Here is a 17,270-nt window from a genome sequence, read left to right as displayed (position 1 = left end):
GGCATTTTTATTCATTGGATTCCTTTTGAGATATGGGGAAAAAAACAGAGGCAAGCAGGAAAATAGAAGTCAACTTTATAGCATTTTGCCCTCACAATTTCTGTAGTTCTAGGCTTCAGAAAACTATAGGTAACATATTCTAAACTTAACTTCAGGAAAATGACCAATTCGGTTCAATAAATGATTCTTGATTAAAATTTAAATGTTTTATTAATATTAATAATATAGTTCCATACCATGTTGTACTTGAAAAGAGGTGATAAATATCTTTCAAAATATTTAAAGTGTATCTCGAAGTGATCGGTGCATTTTGTGTGTCATCATTATTATTATTATTAGATACTATGCTTCTCTAGTCTTCTTTTCTAAACTGGAGTAACCACCATTGCATTGTAAAAAAAGATAGTTCGGTTTGTTTTAAAAAAAATCATTAAATTTGCCAATATTATGCAGTATGTTCAATATTGAAATGCCCTTATAATATAGAATGAAAGATATGTACACTTAAAATTCTTTAGCAAAGAAAACTTTGCTTATATATATTGTGTAGTAAAAAATAAATCAGTTGATAACAAGGAAAAATATACTGTCTAAGATCTATTTATCTTACCAGGAAATAAAAATTATTATATGTGAAATTATAGTAAGTCATGACTCATGAATGAAATCCAGAGCACAGATAAAAGGCCATATTTTACTAAACAGGCTTGTTGAAAATTAGAAGTTGTCTGTTTGTCATGGTGGATCCTGGGGTAACACAGACTGTTAGATGTTCCCTGTGTTCCAGCCCCTATAAATGTTTTCTGTTCCTTGACAAGCACTGGACACCAAAACGACTAACTTCGGAGCCATGAGGCATGAGGAGTAAGGCAAACAAATCTAAGTATCCATCTACAAGAACCCAGATCAATATATCCTACTTTATAATGAACCTCATACCCTTCTCCTTACTTAATCAAAAGGCAGAGCATAGTTTACCCTAGGATAATTGAGTTTTATCTCAGGATTAAAGTAACATTACACTTCAGTAGCCTTCTTACCAAAGAAGAATAATTTTATTATTATTTATGGACCAGAATATTCTCTGAGATCCCTATTTGTTAATATTTTCTCCCTTTTATTAGAAATTTCTCTTTATGTCTTTAACTTAAATCAGATAAACTAAATACAGAGATAAACTATGAATCTCATATATTTTGTAGGAGGTCATCATATTTATGTATATTATATTATTATATATAGCATTATTATATATTTCTATATTATTCGATACTGTATATATTAAAATTGTTTTTCATATATGCCATGCAAATACCATTGGCATATTTCTAATTCAGTGCAGTTCCATAAAGAAGTCACAGGGAATCTATGGAATTAAGATTGTTTAGGTCCAAATAATTCATAACAATGTATCCTAACAGAGAAATAAGTCATTAATAATTTCTGCATACATGATATATTTAATTTATCTCACTGGGTGGAGTATACAAAAAAAGACTCAAAAGATACAAATTTTGGGGTTTCTCATATAGCCTTTTTGAAATTAATCAGTTATCCCCAAAGTGCTCAGAAACTAACAACATAATGAAATAGTGTTAGAAAAATCATCCCCTTTACTAGTTAAGATATCTCACAGAATCAAAGGAATATAATCAAACCTAGATTGAAATGTGCCATGTGGACCATAACTTAGGCTTCAAATGTGAAGAATCATACTAGAAAAAGCATGGTTTATTCTTCCAAAGAGCCAGATATGGCTATGCTTCTTATTCATGTATATAACATGAACAAAGGAAAATGTATTTTGTGAGCTATTCATTATATTTAGGCATCCTAGTGCAGTACCTGATACATCATAATGAGACTAGAGGTGTAGAAATGTATTCCACTATGTGTGTGTATTACTACTGAATATAGCACAAGCTGCAGTGAATCAGTCATCATTATTACCCAACCATGTATTTCTAAATACTTGGAAAATATCTTATCGTACATTCCCTTTAATTCTGCAACCTAACCTTTAAAAAAAATTATAGTATCTCTCTGATACCATCTGCATGAGCTAACAATGGGAAAATAAAAGAGATGGGATGTATGCCAATGAAGTTTTGTAAACAAGTTGTTGCTTTTGTAGTTAATAAATACTGTTGCCCATTTTCCCATATACAGGTCTGTGGATCAACACACAGATGACTGTAAAATGAGAATATGCAGCAAAAACACGGTACCCCTCCAAGAAGGCATGGAATGATAGGAACCTTATGCATTTTATAGCCTCTCCATGGTGTGTATAATTTCACCAGGAAATACATGATCAACATTCAAAGAATATTGCTCAAATATTTCACAGACTTATGCCAACAGTAAGAGTCTGTCCTGAAGAGTCATAAACTGCTTGGACAGGTAGTCGGCAGCTGTTTACTTCTTTATAGTGAATTCATAAACACCATGAATGTCCACTTGAGACCTAAAATGCACAAAGTTGAAGCAGGTGAGTAACCAACCTTGGCGAAATATCGCATCCTTGCTGCATAAAGGCACCCAAGGAAAACCAGAGACTATTAAAAATCCCAAATTCATTAGTTGATTCACTACTTTGTGTTTCTCTTCCATCTTCAAACTCCTCAGTGTGCCACTCGTAGGGGCTAAATCTGCTGACCAGGAATAAAACTACACTGACCCCAATGTAGGCAAAAACAATGCACATCCAGATCTCATAGGCTAAAGGATCAAGAAATGAAAACACTCCTGGTTTGGACTTCTGAGGCTTCTTGATCATGATAGATATCCCGAGGCTCATAAAGGGCTTTGAGAAGTCAATCACTTCTTCTCTCACAAGGGTAATAGTTAATGGAGCAATTGCAATGTCAGCTTTCTGTAAGGGAAACAAATGAAAGTAATAGTACCCAGAGTCATGGCCAGAAAGGAATCATGGTTACATTACTGGATCAAAAAGGGAAGAAAAGGAAATCAGGGAAATGTCAATAATTATTTCCCTGGCAGAGTCCCAATAAAGAATAAACAAAAAAGCAATTTGTTCCCCAAATATCCCTCCTTTTTATAAATACACAGTATACCCATCTGACTTGATTATGATAATTACATCTCTCAATTACACTGAATCTATGTCTTTGGCTCCTTTGAACAATGCACACGGTTCATATGCTTCAAGACAGAATGTCTGTCTCATTTAGTGTGTATGGTTGCTTCTGACTTTATCCTTAATTTTCAGATCCTCACAAGGAAATAAGATAGTATTTTTCAGTAACGTGGGAAACTAACCACCTCGGATAGAGGTACTTTGCAGAGAAGGGGGGCATTCTGTCAACAAGAGTTCAAACTGAATGACTTTATTTGTGAGAAGAGCTCTACTTACCCCGTATACAAGTTCTCCAACCATCCCATTCCAAATTTTCGTGTCAGCATCCCTGGCCCCATACTTGCCATCCCCAACAATTGTCAACTTGTACTTGAACCCACAATGTTTGGCGATTTCCGCAGCCAAGTCAACACAGTAGCCCTCATAACGCTCATTGCCTTCAAGCATTTCATGATTTTTCTTCATCATAACATACGGAGATTCCTATATGGAAAGATAGTGCTTTCATTGATTAAAAAAAAAAATAGCTGTGTTAATTACTCTCACTGAACCAAATCTTCTGGTTTAATTATTCTCTGTTAGCCAGAGAAATTGTAGAATACAAAGGTGGAAAATATCAGCAGAAAAAAATTAAGCATAATACTTTTGAAATAAAGGTCCTCAAATGTCTAGCATTATATTTCATTAATATGGCTTGTATCTAGCCATACCAAAGTAAACAAGAAACTCAAACTGTTCGCATGTCCTTTTGTCATGTTTGTCAACTTCTAGAGCTTAGACAGGAATAATGCTGCGCAGTATCTGTTTTATTTAACTCTGGATCTGCCATACTCTTATTCTAGATTAAGGTTATGCCAACCTCAAGAACCAGCATTCACCCAAAACCCTGTGTATTGCTGCTTCAAGGATAAGATTCATGTGGAAATCAGGTTCATAGTCAGTAAAGTACAGACTAAAGAATTGTTGCCATGGTGAGGTACTGAGGCTACCCTCTCAGATTTCACATCTCACTTCATCTAAGAGATATAATAGCCTAGGATAATATTACAAGGATGGAGAGCAGCTTCCCCCTGTAAACATAAGAAAAATGAAGTATGAGAATGATTCAACATACCCCAATATTCTCTATTGGAAAGTGTCACCAAGCATATTTGAGAGTTTGGTGAGATAGTCCGTCTCCATGTCATGATGGAGGCAAAAGCCCTCACATGTCGGAGCTTACACTTGTTAAGATATTTCCAAATGCCAACCCATGTTTTTTTTCAAATCCCTTATTAACCTACCTATATTTTTCTTCTCAATATTGTTAGAATAACGAATCCCACAATTTTACTCTATCACTGCTTAGTAAAATAAAATATGATTTTTTTGTTGCAAAATCATGTACTATTAGTGAACCCCACTTCCTCCACCTCATTTCACCAACAGCTTGTCATGATAATCTACATCTACCTTCCATCTCTCCAGAGCCTACATGGTCAAGACTCAGTTCAACGTTGTCTCATTCACTCAGTGCTGGCTATGTGCCAATGACTGTGTTGAGATTTGGCGTTTAAAAAAAGGGACATTATCCTTATCTTTAAGGAGTTCATCTTATCAAGAAAGAGACATTGCCAACATTATTAATAAATGTAAAGATAAAATGTACCCAGAATTGCATGAGAAGTGAAAGGTAAAGCACAAGAGGAAATACAAGGAACGCTCTTCCAGACCTTCCTCAGTTGTTCACACTTGTGGACACACCAGCGTATGAATTTTCTGTCAAGCTAAATCTCAGTATTGAAGAGGATAAGAAATACTTTGAATGCTTTAGCTAATGCTGTGTGGTCCTTCTGACAGAGTAAATACGCCGTACATGATTAAAAGAGTGCCAAAGCAGTACTATATTCGTTATTATCCTAAAATACAAACAGCAATTCCAGTTGGCACATATTTTTCACAAGAAAAACTGCAGTAAGGCACAGGCATCTGTGGCTAATTACCAAAATTGTAGTGACAACAACAGTCTTATTCTCAAGTCCAGAGGTATCGTTTCCAGAAGGGAGCTCAGTGAGGGTAACCACCATTTTGTCCACTTCACTCCAGTATCCGATCTGAAAAAGGTTACAGGAGAGAGACGCGTGGATAAATGATCTTTCTATTAGCCAAGCACTGAAGTATTTCAAACTCATGGATGAGTCAAAAATCATATCTACATTAACTGGGCTTCTTTTAAACAAAGATGTGTCTTTTATCTTTGCGACTAATAGAAAGAGAGATTATAAAAACAATGAAACGAAAGCATTTCTTAAAAACGGCTTGTCTCTTCACGTTCACTTCTCATATTTTCCCAGGGTAATATGTTTGGGAGTGATCATACAGAAATAGAAATAAAATCCAAGCAGTGAAATTTTAGCCATAACAATGAAAAGAAAAGGTACTGAATGAAAACATGAATGCATATTTGCACCAACTATGTTTTGTCTTCTGAACCATAACAAGAGAGCTGCTTTTTCTTCTCATTAAACTTCTTATACCTCGATCAAAAAACAGAAAAAAAAGCTCTATTCACAGTCATTTGAAGATTACATTTCAGTATTACTTACCAGAAATGAACAGATTAGATTTAGAAAAAATATTTAAAAATGTATCTGTTTCAGGAAGTAGATAAAGGCTACCTATGCGAATATGCATTTCCAGGACTCTCTGGAAGAAGAGGTGATGGGTCAGCAAACTCAGCTCCTCGCAGAAAGAAAACTGCCTTTAGATCACTAATGATTTACCTTCCGGGGCCCATTCGTTTTGAGTTCCATGATGTTAATTGTATAGTTTATTCTTTTTCCATTCTGGTCAAACTTTATATTTCCTGAGAGACCTTCGACCTGAACCTAACGAGAAAATGGGAAAGCAGCACAGTTTTCAATTCACTGCAACCAAAGATACAAACTGTACAGATTACTGTCACTGGGCTCAGGTTAAGAAAACTACATTTACAGGGGCGCCTGGGTGGCACAGCGGCTAAGTGTCTGCCTTCGGCTCAGGGCGTGATCCCGGCGTTATGGAATCGAGCCCCACATCAGGCTCCTCCACTATGAGCCTGCTTCTTCCTCTCCCACTCCCCCTGCTTGTGTTTCCTCTCTCACTGGCTGTCTCTATCTCTGTTGAATAAATAAATAAAATCTTTAAAAAAAAAAAAAACGAAAACTACATTTACAAGATTGCTTTTCACCCTTCAACCTACATTCACGCAGTTAGGAAATAATATTCACTTTACATTAAACATAGTAAGGAGACTAACGTAGAGGAAAAAAACAGTGTCCACTGTTAAGTCACATTCACAATCATTTTGAGTGACTAACCTGTTTGAGGGCCCTTTCTATTTCTACGCCTTGTCCCCAGGGGACTGCTGGGTTTGCCAGACAATCTCCCGCATTCCCCCTTCGGGAGATTTCAATTCTCTGCTTCCGTAGGTTGCGGAAAGCTTCAGTCATCACTTGAACAGCGTCGTAGGTCAGAGCAGAAGTATACTGAAAAACATCATGCACATTTCATAAGAATGGGAGAAAATTCAGAGGCTCACTGCACACTGGCCATCTGGGCTGCAGCTGGCCACCACACAGCACCCTATCACCGTCCAAGAATTTAGACACAATTCCTACATCTAGAAGTCTAAGAATCCGAGGGGTAGTGTGGAATATTGGGACTACGGAGTGTGCTCGTCACTGTAAGCATTTCCTATTATGTTTGCATCTCAACTGTTTTGGGGGAGACCTTTTATAATAATTGGGTCTTCTCTTTTTGAGCCAATTTCTTACTAGCGCATCACTTTATGGCCTGATTTGGGGATATAGGAAATTACCAAATTTACAAGCAAATATGCCTCCACTAATGAAGGATTCATTTGACAATAGGGAAAGAGTAGTGATTAGTTTAAATCTCTAATTCTACCTCAGTGATGTTTACTTGGATCTGCAATAGTCTCGAAATATTTGTTTTTAAGATTCCCCTATGTAGTTATGGTAATTCAGAAGAAGAACCATCACATTTCATAATTTCTATGCCTCCTTCATGCTCTAACAGTCTATAATAAAATAACACTGCTTCCAAACTTATGGTATTCAGATCCCAGGGGGACAGTAGGATTATTACAGGAGCTGGGGGCCAAGCAGAAAAAAAGAGCATTATCTAAGTGTACTAAAGCACTGCCAGTGGCTGGAGAGGTATTATTACATGCATGTATACATACCGCCATCTATCAAATGTACCATGCAGCTATTGTTAATGATAAAGCACATGTTTATATAAAAGATTTAATGAATACTGAGGAAATTTCTGTTATTGAATTTTTGTTATTGTGAGTAACAAAAGTACAGTGAAGCTGGGTAGAAATGCAATATTGTACTGATTTTGCGACACCCTAAAATTTTTTTATAATAATTTTTTATTATATTATGTTAGTCACCATACAGTACATCCCTAGATTTTGATGTAAAGACACCCTAAAATTCTTGATCACAAATCCAAAACGGGCACTTAGTATTTCCAAATCCTCCCCCTCCTTTCTTTAGTAACTTAGTTCTTCCACTGTCAAAAATGATTATTTTATACCTTTTCTTTTCTTCTCTTAACACACACAGCTCTGCACACTTCTCTTTCTCTGAATTCCTGCTGATTCTTGCCTACATGTCTCCAAAAAATAGAAGCCTTCAGACAGAAACTGTTCATCTTTCAACCATAAGACCGCCAAGATCACATTCTCTCTGTTTCCCTCCTGAGTTGACAACACATGAATGCTCCTACATGAGGACAGCCACTCCAACAGTGCACGGTACAGTCCCTCGGATCTTTCTAAGGATATTTCATCTACAAGTACACCCTCGATATCCTGCATCAGTCTTTTCTCTCTCTGTACTGGATCATCTCTATTGGCACTTCAAATGCTCTGAGATCCCCTACCACAAATAGAGAGACAGATGATGATAGATATATAAATAGACGATAGAGGATAGATAGGTAGATAGATAGATAGATAGATAGATAGATAGATAGATAGATAGATGATAGCTACGATAACTGCTTCTTAGGTTTATACCTCCTTCCAATACCCACCTTTTTTTTTTTTTTCTGTTTCCTTCATTAGAAAATTTAAGAGGAATTTTGTAAACTTGCCATTCCACATCAACCCTTCCTGCTCTCTAAGTGATCTCACTCAGTTCATGGCTTTAAATGACATGTATGTGCTCAAACATTACTTCCTCAATAATGTCCTTCCTGCCCAGCACAGACCCAATCACTCCTCTTCACATGACCTTATTTATTTCCTTCATAGTGTCTACCAGTATCTGAATATCTTGTTCACACATTCTTTATTTCTCTATTTCATCTCTCTTCCCCAGTGGAATAGTTACTCTAGGAAAGAAGAAAACTCACCTGTCATCACTGAATTCTCAGAGCTCAGGGCAGGGCCAGACACACTGAAAAGGCTTAGGAAGGGAGGAAAGAATGTAGGCAAGGAAGTCAAAGATCTTGATATGGACCCTGTCTTTACGAGATCCATGGTCTCTTTCAGTCTAGTGAAAAGGTGTATAAACAGATCATTGCAATATGCCTATCATAGTGTTATAAATCAGTCTGATGGTAGATAGATGTCTGAGTTATGCTTTTAATATGAGAGATATTATAATAATGCAAATGAAACATAGTTTATGTAGTATGAATCATCCCCTCCATGTATCCAGAAATTTCTTAACTCTCCATTTTTCTAATACTAAAATGGCAGTGTGAGGATATCGTTCCTTTAATCTTTCCACGTATTAGTTTAGTTGAACTGCTTTCATTTGACCATATGAATGAGTCAAATGTGATGGGAAAGCTGGCAAGAAGAAGAGAAAGAAAAAATGATTTGGAGGCCATGAGCACTGTGACTGAGTGCTGTAAACTGTAATAAAATATTCATATTTACCTTTAGGTGTTCTTCCTTATTTCTTCTTTTGTGATACCACTTAAGCAATGTCATTGCAGGCCTATATATGAGTTCTCTACATATTTAGATTATCTCCTGGATGGATGCACTTGAGTTTCTCACAAATATCTCAACTAGACAGATCTAAATAAAACCCATCACCATTTTTTCCAAAACATCTGTAACCTTTTTTCTCCAAACTATATGCAAGAAATTAGCAAAATATAGTAGGTAATAGGTCCATCCATATTTAGAAAGAACTCACATATCTGACAGTAAAAGAATGTATAAAACCTATACTTTCTGCCTTAAGCAAGTATAATGCAGCCATTAAAAATGATACTAATAAAGAGTATATAACAATATATAATGTTAATTATAAAATTAGTGAAAAACATTATTACATCTAAATTTTAAAAAATACCTTCTTCATTGATTAATGAGAGTGGTTTTAAAAAAAGGGTAATATCCCTTCAACAAATAAGGGGAAAAAAATAAACAATAAAGGTTATAATAGGGAGGAAGCATACCTGATTATATTTCTTTTCTAAGTATTCTAGAATATTCATGTACTTTTTTTTTTAAGAAAAAAGCATTGTTTTAAATCCTATTTACTTAAGAAAAGATCTGGAGAAATAAGATAGCATATCAGTATTTATCTGCCTTGCTTAGATGTTTATTTCTATTCTCCTAGAGAAAAAAAAATGATTAATTTGCTTTCTTATACAGTAATTAGTTCATTGCCAATGTAATTGTTAAAATAAAGTCTAGGTCACTGAATATGAAACAGAGCCTAAATTAAATAAATTGGATATTAAAGAAAAGAAGTAGTCAATGCACATTAAAAAGTTACGATAATAGTTAAAAGCCAAAATCTTCATTGAGTCAGCTTGCTCACATGACTACGAGAAATCTATAAAGCCATCTGCTGAATGTTTTAGAGGTCTATAAACGTTGGTGAACTACATGAAAAAATAAGATTAGGCTGAATGAACTAAAAGCATTGAGGTCCTTGCCGCACATTACAATTATGATTCGAAGCATGAGCGCACCAAGAAGAAAAATCCTTTCGACCTTTTTCAAATGTTCACATTTAATCAAGCCTCGAGCCTATTATTGTTTTAAATTAAAAGTCACAATCATAGAAACACAATTCTGGACTCAGAGAAAATAAACAGACACTGTTTCCAGAGTTCCTCTTTGTTTATGTTCTACATATGTGGCTTGTTTATTTTTCTAATCAAATATACTCATATTTTTGATTGGAGAGTGAGATACTTCAGTCTTATTCTACCATTCACTAAACTAGATGTAAATTAATTTGAAGGGAACACGACGGCAATGTAACTAGCTCCTTCTTTGAAAACAAATGCATCATCTCTGCCCTGATGTTTATGTTCTGTGAAATCCCTCAGCTGAGCTGGAAATTTATAATTCAGTGGGGGGCCATTATGTTTTGCAGTGCTGTATCACAATCGAATCATAGCCACACTGTAAGAAGAAATCTGGGAAAATGTTTTTATGGTCCATTTTCCAAATGCACTTTTTATTCCATTTTAAATGTATATTTATTGAGACTTATTTTTCAAATACAAAATGAAATATGCATTTTAAACATGTTTGTTATGCCCAATAGTCATCAGACATTATTCAATAATACATTACTATAATCACTGGAACCAGTAAACAGTCTTCTGACAGCCAACAAAAAGAGAGAATGTAAAGAAGTTCTATGCACACTCAGAATTCAAAAGGATAAATAGGCTATAATATAATATTTTATGGGTCATTATTATGATAGCACCTATTACTAAATATATGTTATCTGCACTGTGCTAAAATAGAAAATATTCAAAGAAAAAGTACTAGACTTTATATATTATGATAGTGCTAAAAACTTACTATGAATGGCCACTTTCCAAATTTTCCTTAACACTTGAAATTGAATTGAATATAGTTTAGAAAGCATTGAATGTATCATCAGAAGACAGTGCCCAAGCCCTGATTTTATCATTTACTGCTCAGTTGCCTTGGGTTAAAGTGTCCAAGGTTTCTTACCAATGAAATGCCTCTTTTATGTCATAGTGGTATTGGAAAAGCTGGTGAGGAAAAAGAATTCATGTTGACCAAGTCCTCTACATGCTATATCTGAGCTGGGTGGTTTCCTCATAAGTCCTTTTTTAAAAATTCTATGCGGCAAATATTTTTACTCTAGTTTTATAGATGAAGAGTCCAAGTAACAGGTTATATTTTACCCAGGGTCACAAAAAATTAAGGCGTAGTTTGAATCCAGATCTCTGTGTTTCCGGGGCAATGACGATGACCAATTGTCTTGGTTTGCCAGGTACTATCCCTGTTTCAGGCAGCAAGCCTGCATACCCAGGAAACTCCTCAGTACCAGGCACACTGGGACAGTGGGTCCCCTTGTCTGGCAAACACCACATCAAATGAGTACAGTTACAGGAAATGAGAAGCCAGGTGACGTGTGAAGTATGCCCCAAAATACAAGTTATTGACCACCATGTTTGCTTTCTTTTTTCCTTTCATTACTATCTATCCTGGTATAAAACTAGATTGTTTGGATGTTTTGAAAACAACTATCCTAATCTACGAAAGCATCTGTGAGCCAATAAATTCAGGAACTGATTGTCACATTGGCATATTAAAGGCCCTCTGAAATACTACAGTAACAATTCTAGTTTAGCTTTGTCTGAAGAACATTCATTGTCCAAACAAATTACCATTTAAAAAATTTCCTTATACCAATTACTTTTCATAAAAATAATGTGCTGTGTCACATACTTAGGGCTGTTAAAAGTTGTATGGACTGATAAATTTATATACTCATTCTTAAAATGGCATCACTTATTTGATTAAAGTTATTGTACACCAAATGATATTTCCCTAAAAAATCTTACAATATAATTCTCAATTTCTTCATTTTATCAAGTTATCAAAATGGTCAAAACAGATGAGCTCTAGGAAAAATAATTAAACCTATAAGAAAAACTTTAGGAAGTTTTCCTTCTTTCCTCCCTTTCTTCCTTCCTTCCTTCCTTGATTCCAGGCAATGACCAAGAATCAACTAGAGCCATTTAAAAAAAAAAAAAAACAGTATTGGGAAATACATTATAAACTTAGGTTTATTCACATGTCTTAATTTCAAATTTAATTGCAGTCTACCCTCTGGAAAAGAGCTGTCTGCGATAAGGCTGTATAAAGCTTGTTGAATATGTGCCCTTTGAAACTTCCCTGCATAAAGTCACAATATCTTCACAGAAACAACATCAATGGAGCAAGAGGAACTCTCATTCACTGCTAGCGAGAATGCAAAATGGTACGGGCACTTTGGGAAACAATTTGGCAGTTCCTTACAAAACTAAACATACTCTCACCATATGATCCAGCAATTGTACTATTTGGTATTTACCCAAAGCAGTTGAAACCATATGTCCACTCAAAAACCAGCGCACAGATATCCGTGGTAGCTTTATTCATAACTGCTGAAACTTGGAAGGAACCAGGATGTCCTTCAGTAAGTGAATGGTACATCCAGCTAATGGAATATTATCAGTGCTAGAAAGGAGTGAGCTACCAAGCCATGCAAAGACATGGAGGAAACTTGAATGTATATTACTAAGTAAAAAAAAAAGCCAATCTAAAAAGACTACATACTGTATGATTCCAACTATATGACATTCTGGAAAAGGCAAAACTACAGAGACAGTAAAAAGATCCATGTTTGCTAGGAGTGAGAGGAGAGATGAACAGGCAGAACACAGAGGATTTTTAGAGTAGTGAAAATAGTCACTAGGAGACTATAATGATGGAAGCATGTTATTATACATTTGTCCCAAACTATAGGATGCACACTAACAGTGAACCATAATGTAAAATATGGACTTTGGGTAATTATGATGTCAATGTTGGTTCATCAATTCTAACAAACGAATCACTCTGTGAGTGAAGTGGATATTGGAGGAGGCTGTGCATGTGTGGGGGCAGAGGTATATGGGACTTCTTAGCACTTTTTGCTCAGTGTTGTGGTGAAACTTCAACTGCTCTAAAAAAATTAAATTGTAATTACAAAATTTAAAAAAAATCACCCTCTTTTTAGTAAGCACGCATTTCCAAGGGTGAAAAAAACAGCTCTGTCAGCAAGAAACCAAAATTAACATCCTTTATTATTCTTTATGACTAATAAAAATAATCTTTAAGCCACTGTGAAAAAAGACTCTTTGTGTAAAAGGAATACATTAAAAACAACGTATTTTACCTAAATAATCCAGATTGGCTACTGACCCTGACTGAGTCTTGCTTAAGGATCAAAATGTTTACATTCTGAAACTTTGGATTCACTTCAGCACTCAAATTTTCAGATAAAACTAATTAGATTCATCAAGATGGAAAAAAGATACTCAAATCAAAACATTGTCTGGCTTTGATTCACCCATCAGTAGGTAGAGACTTTCTTAGAGGCAGATCTCCTATTTTGTTGGTTGCATAAATTCCTCCTGGACTCTCCCACTTCTGAGGAATCTTCTAACAAAGTGGAAGTTCCTTATCTTTTATAATCCAGGAAAAATAAATATGTTCCAAGATATTTTAGGATTTGATCCCCATATCTGGAGTTCAGAGATGACTGCTTGCAAGTCACTACAATTTTTGAGAGACAGAGGAACCATTTGAGATGTCACAGATTGGGCGAAAAGTAGAACTGTTAGCGTATGTTTTATTAAGTGCCTAAATTAGCACTTCACACAATCATGACAGCAGAGATTTGGGAGAAATCTTATACATCAGCTAAACTTACTCCCTTTACAGATGAAGAAGTGTGGCAGTGAGATGAACCCAGATATCCTGCATTAGTATTACAAATAGTAGTAATGCCTTTTTACTTTTAATGCTGTAATATAAATTTAAATAGTACAAAATATTATTTTTTCAATTATTTTTTGTAAAAATTGTACCAATATCATTATTTTATTTTATTTTTAATTCTTTATTTTCTTTTTTTAAGATTTTATTTATTTATTTGAGAGAGAGAGACAGAGAGCATGCTCAAGTGAGAGCAGGAGCAAGTGGGAGCAGCAGAGGGAGGGGGCGAAGCAGACTCCTCTCTGAGCAGGGAGCCCGACATGGGACTCGATCCCAAGATCCTGGGATCATGACCTGAGACCAAGGGGAATGCTTAACAGACTGAGCCATCCAGGTGCCCCACTATCAAAATTTTAATTTATGGACTTATTTCAACCATATACATACTTTCCAAGCCATAGAACATAAGAAACTAAACATGTCAAGCCTCTAGGCTGTTGTGTGGCAAAATACTTTCATATTAGGAGTAAGGGATGCCAATGTGTCTGCAGTGGTTTTGGTCAGTTAACATGTTCAAGAAGCAGAATTAATTCTATTAAGCCACCAGGGTACTGTATAATGCATGGCGCTAATTGCTGAACTAAAAAAAGATTATGCTATTTTCAGACAAGCCTAATAACTCTCTTAGGACAGCAATTTAAAAAGCTTGAGTCTGTGCTTTAAGTCATTTCTTGCCTGAAATGAGATTCTGGTGGGAAAACCATTACGTGAAGTGCCACAAAAATGTCAGTCACGGTCACGTATTTTTGTTGCATTCCTTAACGTGGGCAGAACAGCAGAACGTCACAGACACAGAAGTTGAACGAAGGTTCAGACTGTCGATGTGATAAGGCGGCAGGAATAGCTATCATTTTGCAAGTTGTGGAAGACACCGAAAACACTGAAAATCTATCTAAAAATAGAAATATTTGTAAATGATTTTTGAGAGACTGGCAAATCATCCTTATTACCTGCCTCTTTTGAAACGTTTTTTAAGGAAGGTAAAATGGTCACTTTAACTGTTCCATTTAAATCTAGGTGCCGTGATGATTCAGGCCTGATGACTAAAGTCATGACACACCTCATCAGGTAAAATAACACTACCTTTCTGCCAGGGCGGAATAAAAGGACATAACAAATGTTAGCACAGAAATTTCCATCAAATTTCATGGCAATGGTAATTACTTTTTTTTTTCTTTCTTAGTGATTTGTTATTTTCAAAGGGTTTCTTTGTATTTTTCACTTCAACAAATGTCTACTATGTGTCTACTGTGTGTAAAGCACTGCAGGAGATTGGGGTCAGTAAGATACAAATGATGCAGACTGCCTTTCTGAGTCTTGTTTTTAACCCCCAACTATCTTTCAACTGCATTTATCTTACTATATACTAAATGAATGGTATGATTTCGGCAGTAATTATTTCGTTCACAAATAAAGAAATCTGAAAGAACTGGCAAGTGTAGCAATCCACTGATTCCCCTCCACCCTGGTGAGACCACCACAGTTCAGACAACTCTGATCGGTTACGTCGGTTGCCTGGACTGTTTGTGATATCTTCCTAAAAGCTCACCGGCCATCAGGTTCACACCGTACAATCTATTGTCAGCAGACAATGTTGCAGAAGAGTAATCTTCCTGTATCAAAACCATGATAATCACTCTCCTCTGGTGGTTCCTTAATGCTCTCAGACTGGAACTTTGTCATTTCTCTGACACTTAGAGCAGTGCCAGCTTGCAGAGGAAAAACTCAATAAATATGTATTGAATGGATAAATGGATTGATAAATGAATAAATGAATGAACATTGCCTGAAATAAGCGAACTGGTGAGTCAGAATTAAAATCCCAGTACCATGACTCTAGAGTTATTTTTTGTACAGAGTATAAGAATGAAGACATTTAACATTCATAGTTTGTATTTCATGGTTGTTAAAATACGTGAAATATGGAAACATTTATATTTTACTTGTATTCATTGACTAAGAATGATTTTAATTAAGAAATCATGGAAGCTCTGTTAACTTTTGGAGAAGACTAAAACTTTAAAACAATCATTTACTTAATATTCCCACAGCTTGAAATGAGTTATATTATTTCCAAAGCCTAACCACAGAGAGAATTTCATGTAATGAATTGCATTTTTACAGGTTTTTATGCCTATAACATCAGTTTTTATTGTGGCGATAATAAAATGTGATTTAAATTATCAGGCAATGAACCTGTACAGTCAATGACCCGAAGACAACATAGAAAGAAATAATCTCATTAGAAAATATTCTTGCTTTCCTTCTTTAAACATATCAGATATTGAAGATATGCTACTTGTTTATATTAGAAAATACTATATCGTCCCCTAAGTAGTTTTTCCTCCCTTCTTCTGCCCATGGAACAGAAAAAATCATGAAATCCCTGTCCTATAATTCCTATCTCTTACATCTGTTGACATTTGAAAAGCCTTATCTCTTGGTAATTCCCACAAAATGTCCATCTCCCACCAACCCAAATATTTTAAATTTTTACAGCAGAAAACAAAACAAACAAAAAAACGGAAGAAAAAGTACAGTTTCCTGACTGTCATGCCCTTGTATCACTTTGACTCTGTGTACAGGCTCTTCCCCCAGCACCTTTTTCTCCTGCTCAGCCGTGCAAAACCCTGCCTGGAAGCCCCACCTCTGGAGAGTCCTCCTTACCATCCCTTCCGCCACACTGTCCTAACCATATGTCGGGGACCTGGCATATTTTACACACATCATTCTCTGTTATATTTGCTTATTGACATGGTAGGCTTCTCCATTAGACCGCAGATTATCAAAGATGAGAGTCTGTTTTTGTTTTTGTTTTTATTTTAAGTGCTACGGAGGGAAGGGAGCAAGCTCCCAAGAGAGTGAAATCCAGAGCTAGGTTTTGGTGAAACCGTTAACAGAATGCATTGCTACAGATCTCTCAGACCCCAAATCTGCCTTGCATTTTGATACATGACCCATGCACTTCAATAATGATATGACTTCCATGAGAAATTCGTCATCTCATTTTGCTCGCATCCTTCTCACAGTAGAGAGCAGTGGTAGGAACATGATGACTAATCGAGTATTCAAAAAGAGCACATTAGTTCTATTTGGGGATGAATGCCACACTCAATCTTCATCAGAGAGCTTAAAAGGCACCATCTTGGAATGGATGGAAGCCTACAGTTCCACAGAATGAGAGCCGCAGTCAGATCTCTACTAAGCACAGGTGGAGACACACCCTGACACCAATGAAAAGACTAGATGTCCATTTGTCTTCTCATCAGCTTTACTAGCTGAAGGTACCTCCCCCCCACTCCCCACCCCAAGCCCACAGTACTGTTACAGACAGGGGACATGCTGAATATC

At 35.9% G+C, this 17,270-nt stretch overlaps 1 protein-coding gene across 1 annotated transcript in view; it reads right to left on the bottom strand.

Annotated features, from left to right (window-relative positions):
* Nucleotides 1-17,270, bottom strand: part of GRIA2 (glutamate ionotropic receptor AMPA type subunit 2) — a 146,695-nt gene that overhangs the window by 36,402 nt on the left and 93,023 nt on the right. Inside the window, exons 7-11 of the mRNA XM_087866547.1 lie at nt 6,439-6,606; nt 5,863-5,967; nt 5,083-5,193; nt 3,377-3,583; nt 2,505-2,875 (exon numbers count right to left, since the gene is read on the bottom strand). Coding sequence (XP_087722673.1) covers nt 2,505-2,875; nt 3,377-3,583; nt 5,083-5,193; nt 5,863-5,967; nt 6,439-6,606 — 962 coding nt within the window. The remainder of the gene's footprint in view (nt 1-2,504; nt 2,876-3,376; nt 3,584-5,082; nt 5,194-5,862; nt 5,968-6,438; nt 6,607-17,270) is intronic.

This window comes from Ursus americanus, chromosome 13 (genome assembly GCF_024610735.1).
Source record: "Ursus americanus isolate L20-20 chromosome 13, mUrsAme1.1.p, whole genome shotgun sequence".
Classification (NCBI taxonomy): Eukaryota; Metazoa; Chordata; class Mammalia; order Carnivora; family Ursidae; genus Ursus; species Ursus americanus.
The sequence above is the reverse complement of the archived record's forward strand: the minus strand, read 5'-3'. Positions and strand labels throughout refer to the sequence as shown.